Below are 22,655 nucleotides of genomic sequence, written 5' to 3'. Positions count from 1 at the left end.
AGACTGCCGGTCTCTAAGCCCAAGGTATATTCTATTCAACTCTGTAACTCCAAAGTATGAAGTCTTCACGAGATGCTGTACATTTCACAAGGCTAAATGATTTTCAATACATCTAACTTTTAGATAACATTATTCCTATTGGTTAGAATCACTGAGGTATTTAAAAGGAGGGTTGAAGTCAGGCTGCCTGGCTTTGACACCCAGTTCTAGTAGTACTCGCAGTGTGATCTTGAACAAATTACATTACCTTGTCTTGTCTCAGTTTGCTCATCTGCAAAAAGAAGATAGGAAAGGATGCAATGAGTTCAAAGGTGTGGAATGTTTAGAGCAATGCCTGCCATATTGTAAGCACTCAGAATAAAGATTACTAATATTATTCTACAGAATAATTTTATCAACAAGTATACAGTGCCAGAAAATAACTTAATATAAGCGTTACCATGGTGAGAGAGTCAGTGCTTTATGATCTGTTATTTAAGGTACAGTTATTTGCCTGGAAAAAAGGGAATTATATTAATTTCTTTAAAAATCAGATCTGGAAGTTACTGGAAGAAGTGTTTGGGGCTGGATGTCTACTTGAAAACTTAAAACCCAAACTTAATCATCTATTTTAGAGGACTTCATCAGTACATATATATTTTATACTTAAAATATATTTATAAATATATTTACAAATAAGAATTTAAAGTTTTAAATACAATCTCACTCTTTCCACAGTTATTTCTAGAACAACTATTTGTAGGTTAAACCATGTAAAATTTTCTTTTTTATAGGTCAGACTGATAAAATGTTCTGCAATTTCATATGGTTCAACCTAAATACAGTCAAAATTCTGTAGGATCTTGGACAAAGATATAACTATAGATGATAACTGGCACCTACTGTTGAAGAATTTGCAGTGTAGTTTGGGAGAGAATACTGGTTTCTCATGTGAAAAGTCAAACAATAATTCAAAAATCAAAAGATAATTATGTAAGATAACTATGGAGTAATAAGTCAAGACAGTATAAATTAGGTACACAACCAGTATTGTAGGCATTAAAATCTAAGGACAGAGGGACACTGAATCTGTAATAGGAAACAACCTTCAACAGGGAAGTGAACCTTAATTTGGACTTTGGAGTATGATTATTATTTGAAAGAGTAAAAAATATATATAACCTATCAAATTTAGGAAGAGCTACTACAAAATCAACACCTTTGTGTACTGGTAAGGTATTTTTTAAATTTCATAGTGCATTTCTTTCATTTTAACTGTTCTCTTAGGCTTACATAATAATTGCATTCAAAGACAGCTTAGTGGGCATATGTGCAATTCATCATATACCATGTGGGTTCTAATAGTTTTTCTTCCCTTCAAAACAGTAGCTCAACAATGTTTCCTTCTTCATATCTAGAACATAGACCCTCAATTTAAAAAAAACATTGACTATTGAATGACTTAATGCCCTTATTTTATTACTACAAACTGATTTAAATGATCATGGATGAATTATTTTGAAAATCTTGTTAATCACAGCAATGGGACTGAGGAAGTGAGGATCTATGTGTTCATAAGTGCACATATCATGTATGTTCTGTTTAAAGAGACAAGAAGAAAAGGATGCTGTATTTTAGAAATAGCAAGATTGCCTGGCTGCATCACCAGTCTTCACAGCTGATCACTTTCAATAAGAGTAATGTGAATAATTGAAATCCATCGCTAATTCCCCAAACTCATTTCATATAATAGCTTCATCTTCTTCCCCATTAAATCTTCTTATCAGAACTGACACTTTATTAAATTAATTGGTGGAAGAAATAAAACAGAGGCCCAGCAGATAATTCATCAGTTGGATAATCAGCCTCTGAAAAACTACGAAGTGACTATTTCTTTCATGTGCTTCATAGTAACAACTTTAAGGCTTTCAGGAATCCTACCCACATGCAATTGCTTCATTTCTCTTTGCTGTTGGAGAAATATGTCCACTGGAATTCATAGCTGTGAAAAAGCCATAGTGTCAGGAAAGAGACATAGGTGGACTTATTGGAAGGAAGAACTCTTTAAGACATATTTTTGTCAGTGAGGGACTGCCTTTCCCCAGAGCCAAGAGGACCACACCACTCTGTCACAATTATATATTGCGTTAGAGTTTTGTTCATAGACCCCCTTTTGCTCTCAGAAGTGCCCTGGTATACACAATAACTTATATGGTTATCCAAGTGCTAGCTCCAGAATTATCTTTCTCTCCCATCTCTCCTTTTCTAATATTAGGGAGGTTATCAGATAAATTCATACTGAGGTGTTAGTGATTGCATAGCTTAGTATCATTATGACAAGGAAAATCTGTTTTGACTTAACTATTATTATCGATGAACTAGTGCTATTGCGCCCTCGCTTAATTGACATTTATAATTAGGCCACTGGAACCCAGGCATGACTACAGAATTCTACCCATCATGAAGCTCCAAGCAGACATGGTCAGCCCATCCAAGTGGGAATGTGAGCTAACCTCTAAGTCACTATAATTTAGTGAGCACCAAACCTGGGGGAATTTTTAATGTATGCAATATAATTCTCCAAAGTAACGCATGTAAAATGATAGGACTTCAAAATATTACAGGAAAAATTGGGAGAGAAAGAGTTGCTGGTAGAAAATGGAGAGTGGAGGCTTTCGTGGTATCCCTTACATTGTGTATCTCACAGACATTGCCTGATGTCCTTTCTTCTGATAGGACCAGTTCTTATAAGACAATACAGCCACCATTGTTAAAGTGAGTCATAGGGATTTTGCATTAAAGGAGCTAAATGATCATTACTGTTATCCTTTTATACATGTTAAACACTAAGTGAAAGGTCATTGTAGCTCTTTAAAATAAATCAAAATCTGTTATCTCTAGAATGGTAGTTGAATGTTATGTAACAAACCTGAACTTGGAATTTAAAGACCTGTGTTAAATTTCAGGTTTCTCTTCTCACTTTGTGCTGTTAGGCCAGTGACATAAGTTTTCTGATTCAGATGTCTTAGGGTTGGTGTGATGTTGAAGTTTTATGTGGAAACCCTTGGTATACATAATTGATGCTCGAAGATTTTAGTTGATTCCAAATAAATGACTGTTGCCCAGAACAAATTTTATTTAAATAGAATTTTAAAACTAATCTGAACACCACACCCAATGTCCCCTCACTGTTGAATATCTGTTGGATTTTCCTCTACTTTGAAAGCTGGACATTGTCAATCCATGCTTTACTTCATGGTCTGAAGATTTGCTATTTGTGATATAGTAGAACCAAGTGTCTGAATAGGTTTTGTGCCCGGGAAGAATTGCTGGAGAGAAATCAACACCACAGGTATCTTCTTTTTATGTCATGTTAATGAAATCCACCTTAAACTTGGACTTATCAAAGGCAGCAGACTGTAAACACTTCAGGGTCCCAGAAGCAGAGTTGGATCATAATATGTCTTCTAAATAGCTCTTTGAAGTTTCAAGAACATTCTTTGCTATGAGAGGTCTCCTTTAAACTGCCTTTAGTTTGCTTATGACAGTGGCATAGATACATCTAAAGAATGACAGAATGGGTGTCCCTCAATGCTTCATCTTATTCTGCAAAGTATGCTTTCAACTAAACCCATATCTTTTTTTAAATTTATTTGTTGTTTTTCTATTACAACTGTCCCACTTTTTCCCCCATTGCTCCCCCCAGTCTTACCCACCCCGTCTCCCACAGCCAATATCCTTTTGATGGCATGTAATTAACTAAAACAATTCAATGAATGTGTGCAGGAACAGGCATACGAATTGGGAGGCTCTTGCACAGTCTGAGCCATATCTCTGAAGACATTTTTATTAGTCAGCACTGTATTGCTCTTGGCCAAAAGCCTCAAATGTCAGGAAGCACATGATGAAAAATAGCTATAATATTCTGTATTTGTAGAAGCCATTTCCTTAAAGGAAGTAAGAACTTAAAATAAAAATAAGGTTGAATAAATAAAATTAAAGACAAAATCAGCACAATTGAACCTATTTACCTTCTTATAGAAGAAAGACTCTAGGTTTTTCCCCTTGGAGTATAAAACTCTCACAGTTCTGTAAACACTCTCCTGATCAAGCAACCTTGAAATGGTTTTCAAGCCCAGCTTCTAATATGAGAGAACACCCTCTCCAAATTTTGTCAGATGGCTGGGCGTCCTGCGCTATCACCATTCTGCAGGATTACGGAGAGGCATTGAAGAAACAGAGATTTTTAAGAAAAGAAAGAGAATGGTCTTAGTAGAAGTGATAGCTGAAGAAAGAAAGTCCAGTAGATCTAAAGATGATTTCTTCGAGCAGAAGAGACTGGAATCTGGGACGTCAGGAGAGGCGTCTGCGGTGTGTATGGGGGGGTGGGGGGGCGGGACAGGACAGGTAAGACCAGTATGCAGATAATGGGAGGAGCGAGGAAAACTGGGAAGTCAAGATCGGTAGGTCTCTACGGCAGTGAGAGTTAAACAGAAGAGTGGATTCTGACTAGTTAGGCCAAGACACCCATGTGTGGTGGTGCCATGGAGCTCACTGGGACGAGAGCCTGGGAGAGAAGCTACAGGAAGAAGTCCCTGGGTTCAGATTCAGCCCAGCTGCATCGAAAGAGCCAGCCACAAAATTCCCTCTGGGGGCAATTTCCCTGACACGTCCCTGCCTGTAGGCGCTGAAGCACAGTGACAGCTAGGAGCCTGGGAGGCACTGAAGCCACAGGCAGAGAGCAAGGGCTCTGGAGGGGCCTGACCTCGGCCTTCAGCAGAAACAGGCTGAAACCCTGCACGTCCTCTGCGCCCTCTAGAGCAGCCTGGCCCGCACTGAAGCAGGGAGGCGGGGCTGCGGGTGCGAGGTTCTTCTTTGGGAAATGTCAATTCGGTTGTCCTACGTGGGAACCTTTGTTTCACACTATCAATTAGGGCTTGTTTGGCAGTTTGACCATGAGTCAGTTTCTTATTCCAAAAGTCAATATAGTCAAGGGCTTCTGTGCAGGATGCCCCACCCCTCCCTTTGCCGACGACAATGGCTCCGCCGTGTTTAAGGTTTCAATAAGCTGTCTTACTCCGTTCTCTGCGGCTCAGCTCCCGGAGTGTGCTTCCGGCTGTGTGTAAAGGACTCCTGGAAGGATCTTGCCATGTCTGTTCTTTTCTTCCTTTTCTTTTTAATCAAAAAGTAGGACTCTGAGAGCCCGAAATAGCTTAGAACATTCTGCGGAATTGAGGGTGGTGTTGTGCCTTTGGAACTGGGCGAGTAAGCTTTTCTTCCTGAATCTTTATCCGCACCCCAGACCTTCATGTTATGTACTGAATATCTTTAGGCAGAAATGGAAGGGCCCTAACTTTTTTTTTTTTTTTTAAATACCGACTCTGGCATTCAGAATTTTCCTTTCTATCTTCAGGTATTGCCATCCTTGCTTCCTAACGCTAGCCTGAAGGGATTCTCTCTTTCCTCTCAGACCCCATCTAAGAAAACTTCTCAGCTTTGTGGTCCGGAGTAGACACTATAACCCCCCAGTCCTAAGAGCACCGTGTGTCGCACCAAGCCCGTCCTTCTGATTAAAGTGTCCAGTTTTCCGTTCTGCCAGTTTCAGAGCGGGAAGAAAGAAATATGGCCCAGATAAATCTGAACAGCCCTCTAAATGGGCCCTGTCACTCATGAATCCCTGAGAAAGAGCCCCTCATTTGTAAGCCCACACATACTAGGTTTATCTCTGTGTTTTGAGAATGGCACCCCTGAAAGACTCCTACAGAGACCCATACTCTCCAAGATGGAGAGCATCCAAGAAGCTGAGGTGTGTCCCTTAGCAAATTATGTGTCTATTTGGTTACAGCTTAAATGGTAGCTGTTTTCAGTAGCTTCTTTCAAAGAAGAGAAGAGTCCTAGTCGTGAGAATGATCACTTTCTTATCATCGTCAAAGGCAAAAGGCATCCACTAACACGCAAGTGATACATGGCCATTAAGTCTGCTGTCCCTTTGTTCGGTGGCAAATTCTCCACTACCTTTATATTGCATACCTACACAAATCATCCCAAATCAATGGTGGGCCTGGATGCACATCATACATTTTCCAACTTGCATAATTTTTCTTACATTTTTGCTTCTTGTAACATTAAAAATCCCATTCTCCTCATGTATTAACAGATTTATATTAATTCTAAAAAGCAATTAATCAACTGTTCTCCATTTATATGTCTAATCTGATTCTGTTTAACTGATTGCTGACCACTCATAAATTGTGCTATATTTGCATTTCCTGGGTATATCTGTTTTTGTAACTCTTGCATTTTGTGCTTGAGACTCAAACTCAGCTAGCACTTTGATGTGGAAAAAGCTCCAATCCCTTTCCAAAGCATTCTTCAGCCAGCTGGCACCTGTGTGATACGGCAGAAATAAACCAGTGTGACTGGAAACTTCTAAATTGTTCTCAGTGCTCTTATACCATCCTTGTGAATGCAGGGAAATAAAAGGTTGTGGTCAGGATGCAAGTGTCTGTGCTGCACAAGAGAAGCAGGCAGCTGTCTGAAACTGTCAGGAAAGCTGCCCAATTTACTTCTTGCCACATTAAGATGCACTCTGGCAGGGGTAAACCGTCGAAGTCTCTAAATTGCATCCATTAATTTCAAAGAAGAGAGGCGAGCTCGTAAGTAAGCTGGTAGATTGTAGCAGAGAGTATGTGCAGGGAGATAATTGGAGAGAAAGCCTGGAAAACACCTCAACTGGGCACAGCACAATATCCTAAACATTGGGGCTTATTAAATATTCATGAAATGGTTAAGAGGAGGGAACTGAGTTAGGATCGGTCTTGAATCCCATTAAATTACAGACTTGCCGACAGCAAATGTTATCTCTCTTCCTTGTTTCCCAGGGCTGAGCCTGGTGTCTTAGGACTAGAAGGTCAAACGCTCATGTTTCTTGAGTCAATTAATCAACTGAAGTTAAATTCCTGGGAGAAAATTACATAACATCAGTCACCATATTCATAACACCTCAAAGAATCAGATCCTTTGTACATTTATTATTTCTAATATCTACTAAAAATCCTCCACTGGGAGGAATAAACCACCCTCATTTTGTCAATGGGGAAACTAAGTCTCAAAGAAATTGACTTGCCTGAGGCTGCAGAGTTAAATAAAGAAAAAATTGGAACTTCAAAATTTGTCTTCAAAATTTAGGTACCTGGTGTTTATTCTGATTTCAGTGAGCTAGGTGGATCTGGCAGGTAAGGGGAGAGAGAAAGAGAGAGAGAGAGAGAGAGAGAGAGAGAGAGAGAGATGGTTACGACAGGAATTGTTCAGTCCCTGTGGGTATCCTTCCCTCCCTAGAGGCCTTTTCCAAATATTATCCTCCTCCCTATTATTCTCTGTCACTGAACCATGTTGAATTTCTTCATGTTACCAACCACAATTTGTAATCAAATGTGGGTTTCAATGTTCCTTTGTTTACTGTTTGGCTCCCCTGCAGATTTTAAGTTTTATAAATACAGTGTTCAGTTCTATCGTGGTCACACAGTCTATTGTGTTACCCAGAGACTGGTCCACAGCCTGCCCTCAAGTATTAAGTGAATTAAAGAACATAGTAAACTATGGAGGGCAGAATCTAAGGCTAGAAATAGACAAAGACATCTTCCAGATGCCGTGAGAGTAACTAGGAGAATTGCTTTGCAATTCTTTGCAAATAGGGCAGCCAAGGACTCAGGTTTCCTTTAGGGACTGGAATAGGGAACAGCAGGGGTTTGTTCTGAATTTAGACAGAGTCCAAGGTAACAGCAAGGGGTCCAAGAGTCAACTAACAGTGTTAGAAAAGTGAAACACTGAGCTCCAGGGAAAGGTCAAAGCTGAAGCTGGGGAGTCATCCATCCAGGTGGTAACTAACGTCCTGGGAGTTAGCGAGCCCTCCCAGGGAAATGACCGAGGGGTGTGGAGAGAGTAACAGGCTGAGACTCTTACGGCATTAGAGGAGGGAAAGCTAGGAGGCGGGCTGTGTCCTCTCCACCCTCCCCAACACCCCAGACATGCCGGTCAAGTGCACGATCTGTAGTTACCCCTCTCGGAGGTGGAACTGACGTCTGACCTGGGTGGCCATTAATCAAAGCACCTGCCTTATTTATCACAGTCCTTTAAGTTCTTGTTCTCCCTACTAGAGATTAATTTCCAAAAGGACAGCAGTGATGGTCGTTCATTTTAATATTCCCAGCGTCAAACATCAAAGAGCTCAACAAACCTTTGTTGGCAGAATATTGACTCGAGGAGGTCAGAGAAGCAAGTGGAGAAACACAAGAATAAAGCGTCACAAATAATAAATAAGGAGAATTTGTCAACTGTTATACCAAGATCAAGAAAAGGTTAAGGTGGAAAACGTGTTGTCTAAATTCTACTGTGCTCTCATAATAGTCGCTATAATGGGTCCTTTGCCTACACTGTTAGGAGGTTAGCCCTTCCCAACCATTTTGTCATCTGAGCCTTGAAACACCTTTGCGGAGTGACTTTAATTGTCCTCCTGTAATAGTGACAGAAACTAAGTCTCACTGAAGTTAAAGGAGTTGCCCAAGGTCACTCAGGAAGTGATAAGAAGGGACAGAATTTCAGTTCCACCTCCAAACAAACTATAAATTACTGTCTTCACCAATCTACATTGCTTTTTATTAAAAAAAAACTAAGGCATGGCTCAGCAGTGTTTAGGGTGGTGTCCAAGTCACTAAGAGTCTATCTCACTGACCCTTTTCCATATCAATACTGAATTATTGCAACTTAGCTCTCTCTATTAAAAAGGAAAGTGTAAAATAGAGCAGAAGGATTTTTTTTCCTTTATCGTTTAGGACACTCATGAAATTTTAAGAGAAAACATGCCATTATTGTTTCAAACTTGTGAACACACAGCACATTCATTATTAGCTCTTCATCTGAAATAAGTGAACCTGCAACTAAAAATAGCAGATAAATAAATGAGCCCATTAGGAGCCTGGTGAGTTTTATTCTTTTCCCCCTCAGAAAGTGACTCTCTCAGTGGGGGAGATTACATTCATAAAGGTTCAAAATCATTAAATTCTCAAGCACATATTCTTCCTTCAAGCATTCTTCTTTTTCTAATGCTTTGTCTAACCCATTAAACCGAAAGCTTTTCACAGGTTACAATTGCTTCCCATATGGTGATGCTCTGTGGTTTATTGAAGCCTGAATTTTTGTTCTCTTGGCTTATGTGGCTTTTACTGTATTTGGGAAAAGGGAGGAAGGGGGAGTGAATGGAGGAAACAGGGGTGAATTATTGGATGTTCAGCGTGGAAGGGAACTTTGAACGACTTGATTTCATTGTTCACAGAAGGCAAACTGAGTCTGGGGGCTCGTGGGTCATTTCACCGCACAGACAGTAGGATCGGGACTGGAACTCAGCTCTCCCAGCCACCCAGACCGGGGCCCTGAGGGAGAGGCAGATAAATGCACAGACTGGGATTTGGTAGAAGCCAAGAGTGAGAAATTATGTAATTTTCCCAACTGGCAGTGGAGCATTGCCTAATGGGGGCTTTGGGGCCAGAGAACCTGGCTTATATCCTAGTTGTCCACTAACTAGACAAAGTATTGGTCCCTCTAAGCCTGGGCATGACAATAATCATTTCTGTGTTAGCCAATGTGTATTGAGCCTTTGCTATGTGCCAAGTACTGTTTTTAAGCACATTAGATATATTAACCCTTATATTCTATCTCATAAATTCAGAGGTTAAATTCAAATTTTTTGAATTAGCCCAGAGAGTTCTCAGTAAATGTAGTATTATTTCGATCAATAATTAAAGAATGTAAGTTTCAAATAATTAATCACCTGTAAAGAGTTATAAACTATATGGGAAATACTTATTTTATTTTAAATATTAATGTAAGATGATGCACTGTTTTTTAAGTTATGTTAAATAAAATTTAAATTTTAAGGTTCCAAAGTGAATGAATACGCTCATGAAACAAAGTCGCTCTCACCGAAACACCTCTTGAGTATTGAAAGATTTAGGTTTCATTTACAAGCCACTTCCTTGCTCTGCCACTCAGTACCCAAGACATGTAACCCCAAGTGGGAAGTCTTTCTAGCATTTTCCACTGAGTAATCAGGTGTATAGGCTGTTGGCCTTTTCTTCACTCCTAGGATAGGTTGGGACAAGTCTTTGTATAGTTTTAGTTATTATTTATTTTAAAGATAGGAACAAAAAACACCCTTAAAGGAGAAGACTCGACAGATTACTCTTTCTGTGCTCATTTCCCGAAGGAATCCAACAGGTAGCCGTCAATTCCCTCAGTCATGTCATGAGACAGTCTTTCACAGCCTCAGGAAGCTGGCAGTGTCAAGTGTCAGGCTGATACCTTTTGGCACCTTCATTGCTGCCTCTCTGTGTTTCAAAAAATGTATACCAATGCAACCCACCACTTTTCTGAAAGGCCCAAGTGCATATGTCTGAACTCTGTCCTCTTCCTAAGGATGGTCTAGGGCAGGGATAATTCATTTGTTCTGATAAGTGGCAGTGCTTTCTTCTGTTGACATATTTTGTTGCAATCATGATACTATGGTGCCCTGAATACATTCAAATATAGAAGAAATCCAGGCTCTGGCCAGCTAGCTCAGTGGGTTGGAGCAGTCGTCCCCGACCTTTTTGGCACTAGGGACCAGTTTTATGGAAGACAATTTTTCCATGGGGCAGGGATGTGGGCAGGAGGCAAAGCTCAGATGGTAATGAGAGCAGAACTTTACTCACTGGCCTACCACTCACTTCCTGCTGTGCAGCCCGGTTCCTAATAGGCCATGGACCAGTTCATGACCCAGGGATGGGGGACCCCTGGGTTAGAGCATCATCTCAATACACCAGGGTTGCAGATTTGATCTCTAGTCAGGGCACATACAAGAAGCAACCAATGAAGACATAAATAAGTGGAACAACAAACTGATGTTTTTCTCTCTCTCCTTCCCTCTCTCTAAAATCCAGGGCTTAATTTTGAGCAGTGATCTAAGAAGTGATTCCAGTCAAGGATTTATTAAAACATTGTAAAATACTATGCTGTTATGTTCATTTGATGCATCCATCTTCAATCACTAATGTTCTCGTGATGCCGTGAGTGAAGGCTCTGTTTTATTGATGGGTGTTAAGTTTCAAAGCTCAAAACAAAAGCAGAGTATAATGACATAGGTCTAGTTTAATGTTAATGCAAGCAGGTGTAAAGGCATGCTTTCCTTTGGGAAATTAAACTACTGGTAATACTCGCCAGCTGGATTAATATCATTGTAATTTACATTACACAAAGTTTCTTCTTCTTCAGGAAAAATATCACCTCAGTATTTTATTAATGGAAACTTTAAAATGGAAGTCCATAAGAAAAATGCAGTTATATTTACAAATATTAGCTGCATGTAACTTTTCAGAAACATATCCCAAATTAGACCCATTTGCATGGGTTATGGAAGGCAACATTGTTAAATGACTTCACTTACAGGCCTTGGTGTCTTCAAAACCAAACCCAAAATCAGGCTCTGAGCAAGATGGGCAGAAATGCCAACATTTCTGAGCCTCAAGATCATATTCAAAATGGCAATTTCTTTGAAGAACCTAACTTTTACAATAATTCCTACCTTATGGCATTGCGATGAGGATTAAATAAGTATATGGACATTTTAGCCCATTTCCCAGCACATTCTAAGCACATAAATAAAAGTAGCTGTAACTATTAGTACTACAAACTGCAGAACTGAAGTTATACCTTCAATGAGAATATTTGCTAAAAAAAATTATCTTCAAACATATGAAATGCTTTCAATCAGCTAAAGATCGGGTGACAGCATCTGATTTTCTATTTCTGTTGTAGTTTGTCCCAAATAATAACAATGAAGACCTTGTATTAAGAGGATAACCTGCTATCTGCATGACTTATCAACTCACAGAACATCCCAATGATCCCACCAGGGGCTTTATTTCTTATCTTTCTTCCCAGATGTGGAAATTGAAACTCAGACTTTATATCAGTTGTTCAAGTTTGTCCTGCTACTAATGACCTTGTCAGGTTTCAACCTAGTTAGACCACTAATGCCATACTCTCGAACTCTACTCTATGCTGGAAATAAAAGTGAGTGGTGGTGGGGAGGTGGACTGAGAGCCTGTTTCTTACTTTAACCAAAATTAACCTAGATCAATGGTTGTCAATTTTCTTGAAATCAAATTTTCTTCCACACTCTAAAAAAATTGGTGACCCTCACAAAACTTTTGTTATAGGGGGGTATATTCATTGATATTTCCATATTATATATTATAAATTAAAGGTAAAAAAAAAAGCCTGTTTATGTGTAATTCTTTAGTTATTTTTAAATAATAATGCCATTTAAAATACAAATTTATTATTTTATAAATAATTTTAAAAGAATGATAAGTAAGCACAGTACATGTGAACACACATATTCTATGTAAAATACCTCTTTTCCCAAACAAACCATGCTTATGAGGAGAGTTAAGGGGATTTGCTTCTGCATTCGCTCTGTTGCGCTCTCCCGGGTGCTGTGGAGTCTGAAGCACTCCAGAGGTCTCCTGAGGTCATGAGGGTGAAACGGACCAGTATCATCCTACTGTTACTATAAAAATCCTTTGACTGTTGGACCCCCCGAAAGGTCTCAGGGACCCCTCGGGGTACCAGCTGACACATGAAGAACCACAGTTCAGGTAAAATCTGTAAGAGAACTGCATTCTATTGTGGACTTTCATCTTCAGAAATAACCCAAGTTCATCCCTCAACTACCTGCTCACCCACAAAGTGTCTCTTTATACTGATCTGGAAAAGAATACTGAAAATGTGTCATCTCTAGGTAATAATAACTTTCAGCAGGAAAAGATTTAAAAGTAATAATATCACTTGGCTAAAACAAAAAGATGTGATAGAAAAATATGTCAGAAATATATTTGGTTGGCTCACTCTTCAGAGACAAAAATTAATGTATTTTTATCTTTACAGAATGACAGTCCTTTGTTGCCACAAATGAAATGTAATTGGAGTGTCATTCTATTTTCCTGGCATTAACCAAATTGATTAAATCTGTTACATTGCCTCAGTGAAAGTACTGATTAAATCTGTTATAGTGCCTCAGTGAAGGTACTAATCAAATACTAGCAGACACATACCCTAACAAAAATAAAGGCGACCAGGAGACTGTTGGAAATCTTACATAAATGAGAAAAATCTATGCAATATTTAAGTAGTGTTTAGACATGGAATAAATTGAATCATTTGGTTATATATGAGATTGCTTCTTCAACATGTTTTGGCTAAAAAAAAATGTGATTTTCCTTCCTTGCTTTAATCCAAGCTCAGAAGCAAAGTATTTGTAAAACATGTTTGCTTTTGTTAAATTATGTATGCAAGTGCACATTGCATTACCATAGTCCTCCTAAATGAAAAAACTGATGGTTGTGATGCACTATACTCACTCCTAATAACTTTTAAATGTAACATAGTACCATAGATGTTCTAGAAGATTTGTGCCCTTTTTCACAGGTAAGTTAGCAAAGCTGAAGGACTGAAGAAGGGTCATTTCAGTAGCAACGTGGCACTGAAAGGACAAACACTACATTTTTTAGAGTTGAAAATATTTAGTCAAAGAGCACTTACACTAAAATGAAGTTCGATCTCCATTGTCAGTAGAACTATTCCCCCAAACAAGCATGTGGCTGCAAATCATGCAAAAGTCATACATATATTAATGTGTTCAGATGCTGGATTTGATGAGAAAGGAAACATCAGTATTAACCTCAACGTGTCCCTTTATCACCAATTCCTGGTTGGATATTTTACACAGTCTAGAGGTGCTGTTACCCTGCAAGCATTTTCTCATAGGCAGCGGCTCGAGGAAAAGAAAGCACCTCGTTTCCTCGGAAAAGAGCCGCCTGCGGAAACAGAAAACCTTGCTGAACGGCACTGAGGAGGTCTCTGGGTCCCCACAGGTGCTTCGCAGCAACAGCCTGCTCGAGTCTACAGACTACTGGCTGCAGAACCAGCGGACGCCCTGCCAGATCGGTTTTGTGGAAGACAAGTCCGAAAACGCAGCGTGCGCCTCCGTAAGTAAACGCGGCCCGGGACGTGGTCTGAGAAAGCAGGGAGGAGATCGGGCACAAGGCCTTGGACTTAGGACGAATGTTTCCTAATTCGGCAAATGCAAATACGAGGCTGTGAACGTCTCCTTGGGAAAATACATAACTGGTTAACGTGGTCTGTTAACAAAAAAACAGAAAACAAAAAACCACAGACCTCATGTTTCTACTCCCATTCTCCTCATTTCAACAGGTTAATTATTCTGATCAGTTATTGGAAAAGGAAAAACCATAATATTTTCAAAATTGACTAACAAAAAGATTCAGAAACAAAATTGTGTGCTGAGAAGTTAAAGACCACAGGGGAGCTCTCTAGGATTCTTTTCAGTGTATTGTATAGCTCCTTTTAGCAGGTATTTCCTATCATGAAAGCTGTGGTCCATTTCTCCACCATTTTCATAAATTATAGTCATTGTCTGAAAACCTTTTCAACCTAAGAAATATACAAGCCTGTATTTTCATATACCAGAGGCAAGCTTTACATACAAAACCTTCCCTTTGAAAGGAAGAGATGTGGTGATAGATAAATCTCATTCTTATGGCTTAGAATGGGAGTTTGTATGGCTGATATGACATGTGCTCCTTGTTGTATGTTCTACAAGGTTATTTGTTTCATTTGAATTGAAATCACCCAGTTCTTACGGGGTCATGATTACAGAGGTTGGGGGAGAACAGTTTCAAAAAGGAGAGAAATGTAATTCTCATGACTATATTGAGAGCACTAGCTCGGAGCTATTCCTGGAGGTAAGTTGCATGCCAGCACTTCTGTTTAAAAAAAAAAAAAGAAAAGGAAGCTGAAACTGGGATGGAGACACTTTTTCTATGTAATGAACAGAACCCGAAGAACCAGCAGACAGACGGAAGATGTAAACCAGTTCACACTGCAGAGTCTCGCAGCACAGGGAAAACAGAGTCCATTCAACAGGCTTAATTCAGTATCTTGGTTTAAGCCAACGAACTTGAATCTGCTATTTTTTTTTATCCCTTGTCCGGAATGCTAGTTGGTGGCTAAAAATCTTTGGGAAAAACCAAAAGGATTAGGAGGAAAATAATTTAATAATGATAACTTCTCTGCAAATTCAGCTCTGAGATGAGTTGGAAAATCCAGGCATTAGCCGATACCAATCTCTAATTACACAGCTATAAATCGTAGAAGGAGAGAAATGGAGAGCAAACCCTGGCAGCAGCTACACTTGGGTCAAAGTCGTCATCCAAGCAGCTCCCATATTAAGAAGTCTCCCATTTGAAGAAGGCACACAATTTTGGGGCACCAAAGACTGTCTAGTGAAGGCCAAAGAGGTCTTCTCTCAACTTTTTATTTCTGGAATCCTGTTTGCTGATCTACAATTAGAAATACTAAATGTATAGCTAAACTTAAGATTACCTTGAATCTTCCTAGGTGTAAGAAAAGTCTCTTCCCATTCCCCATCAATCCCAATGGACTCAAATTTAGACTTAAAACTATCTGACATCCTTTCTTAATTCTTTGCCCCTTTATAGTGTCAAATGACGTCAGTGAGGTTGAGCTGATTTATCCTGTCTTTGTGGTTCTTCCTTTATTTTTCAAAAGGGGAGAAATCAAAACACACATAAAAGGCATACTGGGAGAGTTGTTTTCCCACAATAGTCCACTATAATTGAAACTGACACAAACATTCATGATTCTAAACCTAAATATCTGGGTCCCTTTGAAAAATTTGCTCTCATCTCTCAAAAGGTCTCCTGTAGTCACTTTCTTAATTTACACATCCTTTCTCTCTTTCTGATTTGGCATAGATTTCTAGGAAGGGGAGAAGAAACAGAGTCCAGAGCTGGACATTGCTGATGGGCAATTATTATCTACAGGAGAAAGGCGAGCCAGAAAGATCTTTGACCAGCACAGGGAGTTCTTGATCAAAGTAGCCACTCAGGAGTAGCCAAAATAGTCAAGGAAAAAGGACTTAACTCCTTTTCAAACAAATTCTCCAAAAACCTGTATTTTACAATAATATCACTATTGAAGTTTAATTTTTTTTTAATTTAGTTTCATAAAATTATCCCAAAGCTAAACCTATTTACAAATAATCACATCAGAATCCAAGGAAACTGTAACAATCTTGTCCCATATTTTTGTTCATAATTCTAGGGTACTCTTTCCTACATGAATCATTTTGTTGTTGTTTTTAACTCATTTCTTTCTGATCAGACTTAGTAACTTTTTCACATTTAGTTTTGGTTGGCTTGTCCTCATTCTATTGAACTACAAGTACAGTTTATACGTTTATTGTGTCTTAGAATTACCTCAGTGGACCACGCTTTCTGAATTCAAGGTGTCCACTTAAAATTTTCACTGAAAAACAATCTCAGGCTCGGAAAGCCTTCAGGGTGGTACGTGTTGGGGGCAATACAGCTGTTTGTTCTTAAGCACCCAACAATGAGTTTCAGTTATTATTTCCATCGTGAACTGTGTTCCTTCCACAGCTAAAATGAGACAGCTTAGTGAAGGGCCGTTTGAGGCAGTAGGAAACATGACAGACATGCCAAACAAGAGCTGCTGGCCAGGAAGTCTGAAGCCCCCTGAAGGTCACGTTTAAAAGTTTTTCAGAAGATATTTAATATGAAAACTGTGCTTATATTTTTCTAAATGCTTTCTCCTGTCAAGCTATAAAATTTTATTTTTCTTTCTGATTTGCCATTCTGAAAAAGAAATTGTATACTAGACTTCAGATTTTTTTTTTTTTAAACTTGATTCTTTACTTTAAAAGGTGAGGGTGGCTATGGAGGAGAATCATGGAAATAGAAGTCAAGCTCCAAACCCAAGAGCTGAGACATTTAAGCATGAGTTTCCAATACATAGTAAAGGATTTATAGATCCTGAGATTTTTGCCACTAAAAATGCAGCCAGATGAATAGATCTGAGTGTACTTTTAAACTTGGCATTTATACCATTTCTCAACTGTTTTAAAATTTATTTTGACAGAAGAATGCATTATTAAAATAGCTCAGAATAGCTTTGAGTTTCAAATTTCATACACTTTCTGCTATTATTACAATTTCCCTCTGACCGAAGAACCTGTCAAGAAAAACCAACAAAAATCAATGTTTCTCATTAAAATACCTTTAAGCTTTAAGGATTTTGATTGCATAATTTTTATTTCTTTTTAGTAGAATTATTTGTTTGCATTAATTTGCCTTTCTTAATCAGTTCACCCAAAATCTCAGGAGAACTCGTTAGAAGTAATAGTATTATTAGTATTAACAACTTAGAATCTCAGATTATAAATAAATAAATAAATAAGTTTTTTACCTGTGCCTGGCTAGTAACCATGGTGGAATGTCTGTTTCTTAGTTGAGTATTATCTGTTTCTTTTATAACCATGAGACATGCTCACCCTAGAGGTCTATTAGGAACTGAGTGAGTGCTCAGAGCAGAATTTCTGCCCTTCCGTGCTTGGACATTACACTCTTTTTAGGACCAGAGACGACTCTGACTTACTATTTCAGAGTACTCCGCACATCAGCTGGTCAATAGCATCAGTGATGGTGGAATTACGTTAACTGCGGTATCTGGAGACATTCAATATATGTACTTGCCAGAAAAGCCAGAAAGGAGGACAGGAGTTCAGGAAGTTTGCCTCTCGCTAAGCGACGCCTTAGGTTTGTTTTACTATAATCACTAAGCAGACAGCGTAAGTCAGCAGGGGCTCTGGTAGTTCTACTAGACGCCAGGGATGACTCCTTCTACACCAGGGTCTTCCTACTTTGGGCTTTATGTTGTACTAGGCCACGTGGTTCTTTGTAGCAAGGGCTGTCCTGTGCACTGTAGGATATTTAGCAGCATCCTTGGCCTCTGCCCACTAGATGCCAGTAGCTTCAACGTTCCATTTGTGACAAACAAAAATGTCTCCAGACATTGCCGATGTCCCCTGGCCAGGGGTGGTGGGTAGGGGGCAAAATCACACTCAGTTGTAGCAGCTGCTCCATTGTTTCTCAGATTTGAACTTCCAGTCACCACTGAGGCATTTCGTACTCGTATGTGTCAACCTGAGTTGCACCTGCATTTCATTCCCATATTGACATGGAATGAAAACACGGTCTCCACTTCTCCTAAATGGTCCCAGTCCACCTGTGGCTCTCATTCAAGATCATCTGCAGTAGGAAGAAGGACAGAAAATGAAAAGTTCATGAGACAGTCAAACCAGCTCAGGATATCTGCCTGTAGGTCAAGATCAATTAATGTATGGCTGCTTCTTCTCCCATCAATTAGAAGCCAGTACCACTGGAAAACCCCAGCCAACCAGTTTCTAGATTAAGATAAATTACATATACTTATATCTTATTTTCTTTCTTCTATCAAGTATAATGTAATTTTATAACAGATACTTTCGAAACAATAGGAAGAAAAGCACCCTAATCCCACTGACGAATGAATCTGCTCTTTGTACCTACAGTATTTCCTTCCACACCTTCTTCATGAGCCAAAAAGAGCAGGCATTTCAACACACTTCAGTTTTAAATGGGAACATGGGCCCTGGGTTGAAGATCTTCTAATTTTTAAAAAGAACTCAGAAACCTAACTTTCTACATGAAATCTGATCTCTAAATGTTGGCCAGTAATAAAATTTCCTTCCAACACTGTATAAGCAAAACAGAGCTCACCTATTGGGTTGGAACCAGCTGGTAGAACTCCAGTTTCTGACACCTGTCATCTCAGCTTGTGCTCACCTGGCGTCACTCTTGCCATCTGCCAGCTTCTATTTGTATTTGAATTTAAGACAATCCCTCAAGTGCTTTCCAGCTTGAAAATTCTGGGAGTCTAGGACCAAGTACATTACCAGAACTCCCTTTCTCGTTACCTGAATTAGCTAGTCTACATTTTTACCACTCTCTACAAATAGACAATACCAACCTCTGTATCTATCCTCTCAGAGGATGATTTGGAAAATAAAGTCTTACCCAATCTGGAAAATAAAGGGTAGTTGACATGAGTTAACTAATTTATTTCATTTATTCACATGTGTGTTTATATATGCATACATATACATATAATACATAATATATATTCTATGTACATCATATCTGTATTGAAGATATAAATACATATATATTCACTTCATGAAGACAAACAATAACGTATGGTCCAAAAGATAAAAATTAACCCAATAGGTATATTTGCATCCATGTACCCAGTTCAAGACCCTCCATCTCTGCCCTGCCCGAATTTGCCTCCAGATCAGCCCTCACTCTCCTCACTCCCTTTCCCCAGGTTCATTAGAATAGTTGCCATTCTTCAAACAGCTATGTTTCTGGCCCATGCTGTTTCCCTACTCTAGGCTACCCTGAAACCAGCCTGCTGCCTCAAAATTCTTACAGACTTTTTCAGTCCACTTATGTTAATATGAAACAGTCATTTCAACTCTTCATTATTATTCAGGACAGTTTGGGAAAGTTTTTCAGATTACTTCCTGGAAAACTTACTATAATTTCTTGTATTCCTTCCCTTATTTGGTACTGGCAGCTAGTTTGTCAATTGCTTCAATATTGTATTCTTTCAAAACGACATTATCAGGAAAGAGATCAAATGGTCACTGTTCTTAATAAAAATATAATTCCCCACTGCATTCTTATGTATTTGTATATACTTTTCCTCCATCCTTATAAATGCTTATGTTTCTCCAGATGCTCTCTAGAGACAACAAATAAAACAAAAAATACCATCCTGACTCCATCTCCTTGAGAAACCATTCATCCCATGGACCTTCTTCTCTTGACTGCCACACTGAAAAACCAATAAAAAGTATATTGGCTCTGCTATGTGGCCACCGCCTGGCGGTCTTACCATTCTGCTGAAATTGCTCTTAATGTCACCAAACCACTGATGTGTTTTCACTGCTCACTTTAGTTTTTAAACAGAACTAACTGAACTCATACCTCTACCCAGCTTCTGAAAACTAGCTATCTTCTCAAAGACCTTGAGAGAGTTATTCTCTCTTCTAATTATGGTCCTGCCTCTGCGATCATTACTGCTTTCTTTTAGTGCTGCTCTCCTGCCTGGCGCTTAAAAATGCGACATTTCCCAAAGGTCTGTGCAAATGCCTTGCCCTTTCTGTCATTGGACCACTCGAGTACACCTCACGACTTCAGCCCCATCTAGAGACCACCAACTCTGGACAACAAACGTGTTGCTAAGTCCCTGTTCGATACACCTACCTGAACATTTCAAAAATAACCCCAATTCAACATAACTGAACATAAGTATCCAAAAATATTTCTGCTGCTCACAGTTTCCATTTAAATCAATGGTTCTGTAATCCACACACGTTTCCCCAGCTACCTACCATCCTCGGAATGACACTCATTTTTCTCACTCTTCATCTCTAATTGGTCATCAGAAACTTTTGATTTTTCAGTCCGGCTGTGCCTTTTAAGTCCGCTGTCACTTTAGCCCCACATATTTCTTCTAAATATTTAATACACGAAAATCAAAAGCAACCACAGAAAGAAAAAAATAAAAAGGCAAAGAAGACTCTAGCAATCTTGAAAGGCCACCAGTATATTTTCCTCCTAAAACCCTTCAGACTGCCAAGTTCCTAGATTTATTTTAAGATTCCAATGGCATAAATAATTGCATTTCCAGCCCCCCCCCCCCACCTCCACCCTCAGCATCACATAATTCCTCCAGGGCCTTCTGAGTCAGTTGAGTATCTAAATCAAGACCATGGCTCTAGTTTTAATTCAACTAAATATAAATTCCAAAGGGACTGACTCACCATTGTAATTTTAGGTTTTAAAACGACAAGACAATGAGGAAACACTTTGACATCAGTACACACCAACATTGAAAACACACTCACAGTAATCACCAAAATACAATATCCCTTGGTGAGGGTATTTACGTCATATGCTAAACAGACAGAAAGCACTAGGGTTCTCTTTTCTGCCAAACCACGTGACTAAGCTTCCACTCCTGAAACTGCAGGAGCCAAGAGCTGGAATGAACCTGAGAAGGGATATTGCCCATCCCCCTCACCTTTCAGGTAAGAGAACAAAATCTCAGTGAAAGGAAGGACTGCTCCAGGCTGCAGAGTAAATTAATAGCAAGGCCAGGTCTAAAGCTCAAATTCATCAGCTTCTAGTGCAAGGAGTACATACAGCACTTTTTCTATATCCTGGTAGACCTTTTCCCCAATATAACAATTTCATTTAAATATAATAAAAGATGCAATGTCTCTGTTATAGGGTTATATTTATTTGAGGCATAAAAGAGTTGTATTACTAATCCATGCTGAAGACCCTAAATTAGTATTATTGAAAAGTTCCAATATATTTAGCTTTTTGGTTGTATTGAGTACATTTAAGATTGCCACATGCTTGTATTTAAACTACTGTCAGGTTATATTTTACAAACATCTAGGCATATCATCAATAGGTACAAATGTTATTAAGATCTGAAATGTCTGTACCATCAAGCCAAATAACACAGCCCTTGGTCTTCTCGAGTGGCAGTTCTTACACTAACTCATCAAGCGGGCATTCACTGGATCTTATAATATGCAAATTACTCTTCCAAAATCTCTGACAGGTATTAAAAATATTCTCTGCATCTTAGAAGTTCAGAAAGCGAGACAATTTAGATAACACAGTAACTCTGGGAACTGATTCCCCGATCCGTTTCTTCTAGGTTTATTTCGTCGTTTGATTTTTTAATTTGATTTTGTTTTTTTTTAAATTTGGCTAGCTTGTTGTTTTTTTAAATATGTTTATTGATTTTAGAGGGAGAGAGAAAGAGAGAGAGAAACATCAGCGTGGAAAAGAAACATCGATTCGTTGCCTGCCATACACACCCCGAACAGGGATCGAACCCACAACCTAAGTACATGTCCTCACTGGGAATCGAACACCCAAATTTTTGGTATATAGGACGACACTCCAACCAACTAAGGCCAGGGCTAGCTAGCTTGTGAAGTCTACCTTTCTCTCACAGGGTTAAGCCTTTCTTGTCATCCTCAGAGATGAACAGTCTTGGGCCTGCACACGGTCACCTGGGAAGACACTGGTCCTAGCAAGGCCCTCTTCGCTGTGTCATTCTCTGACCTTTCTTTGAAGCTGCCTGCTTCATTTAGTGTGACACTCTTGCCTACTTGACTTCACTCTCCGCCCGCTGACTGTTCTATTGCTTTTAACAAAGCTCTGGAATATAAATGGCTCGGCAGTCTGCTCCAATTACACTTAGGCAGGTGTAGTTTTTGAGACCAGTTTAGAATTTTGTTCTGATTCATTGAGGGTTCTTCGTAGCTACATCTTCTTGTTCTCACTAGTAAACTAGCTGGTCTGTGTTTTAGTTTATTGCTCTTAATTAAGAGGAGCTATTGTTCCCAAAAGTGCCCTTAGACTTGAACTTGCCCAGGCTCTGTTTCAAATAATCTCAGTATTTGGGGAGAGCGTCAGAACTCTCTTTTGGCCTGGCTGGTATATATGGTTCAGTGGACTGATTGCTAGCCTGCCAACCGAAGGGTCACAGGTTCAATTCTCAGTCAGGGCACATGCTTGGGTTGCAGGCCAGGTCCCCAGTTGGGGATGTGA

At 39.2% G+C, this 22,655-nt stretch overlaps 1 protein-coding gene across 2 annotated transcripts in view; it reads left to right on the top strand.

The window, feature by feature from the left end:
* The window catches only part of SPHKAP (SPHK1 interactor, AKAP domain containing), a 116,985-nt gene that overhangs the window by 29,695 nt on the left and 64,635 nt on the right, over nucleotides 1-22,655 (top strand). For both annotated transcript variants that reach the window (XM_090284902.1, XM_090284900.1), the window contains one exon: nucleotides 13,947-14,060. In XM_090284902.1, coding sequence (XP_090141028.1) covers nucleotides 13,947-14,060 — 114 coding nt within the window. The remainder of the gene's footprint in view (nucleotides 1-13,946; nucleotides 14,061-22,655) is intronic.

Source organism: Furipterus horrens, unplaced genomic scaffold, assembly GCF_987537825.1.
Source record: "Furipterus horrens unplaced genomic scaffold, mFurHor1.1.pri manual_scaffold_1, whole genome shotgun sequence".
Taxonomy (NCBI): Eukaryota; Metazoa; Chordata; class Mammalia; order Chiroptera; family Furipteridae; genus Furipterus; species Furipterus horrens.
The sequence above is the reverse complement of the archived record's forward strand: the minus strand, read 5'-3'. Positions and strand labels throughout refer to the sequence as shown.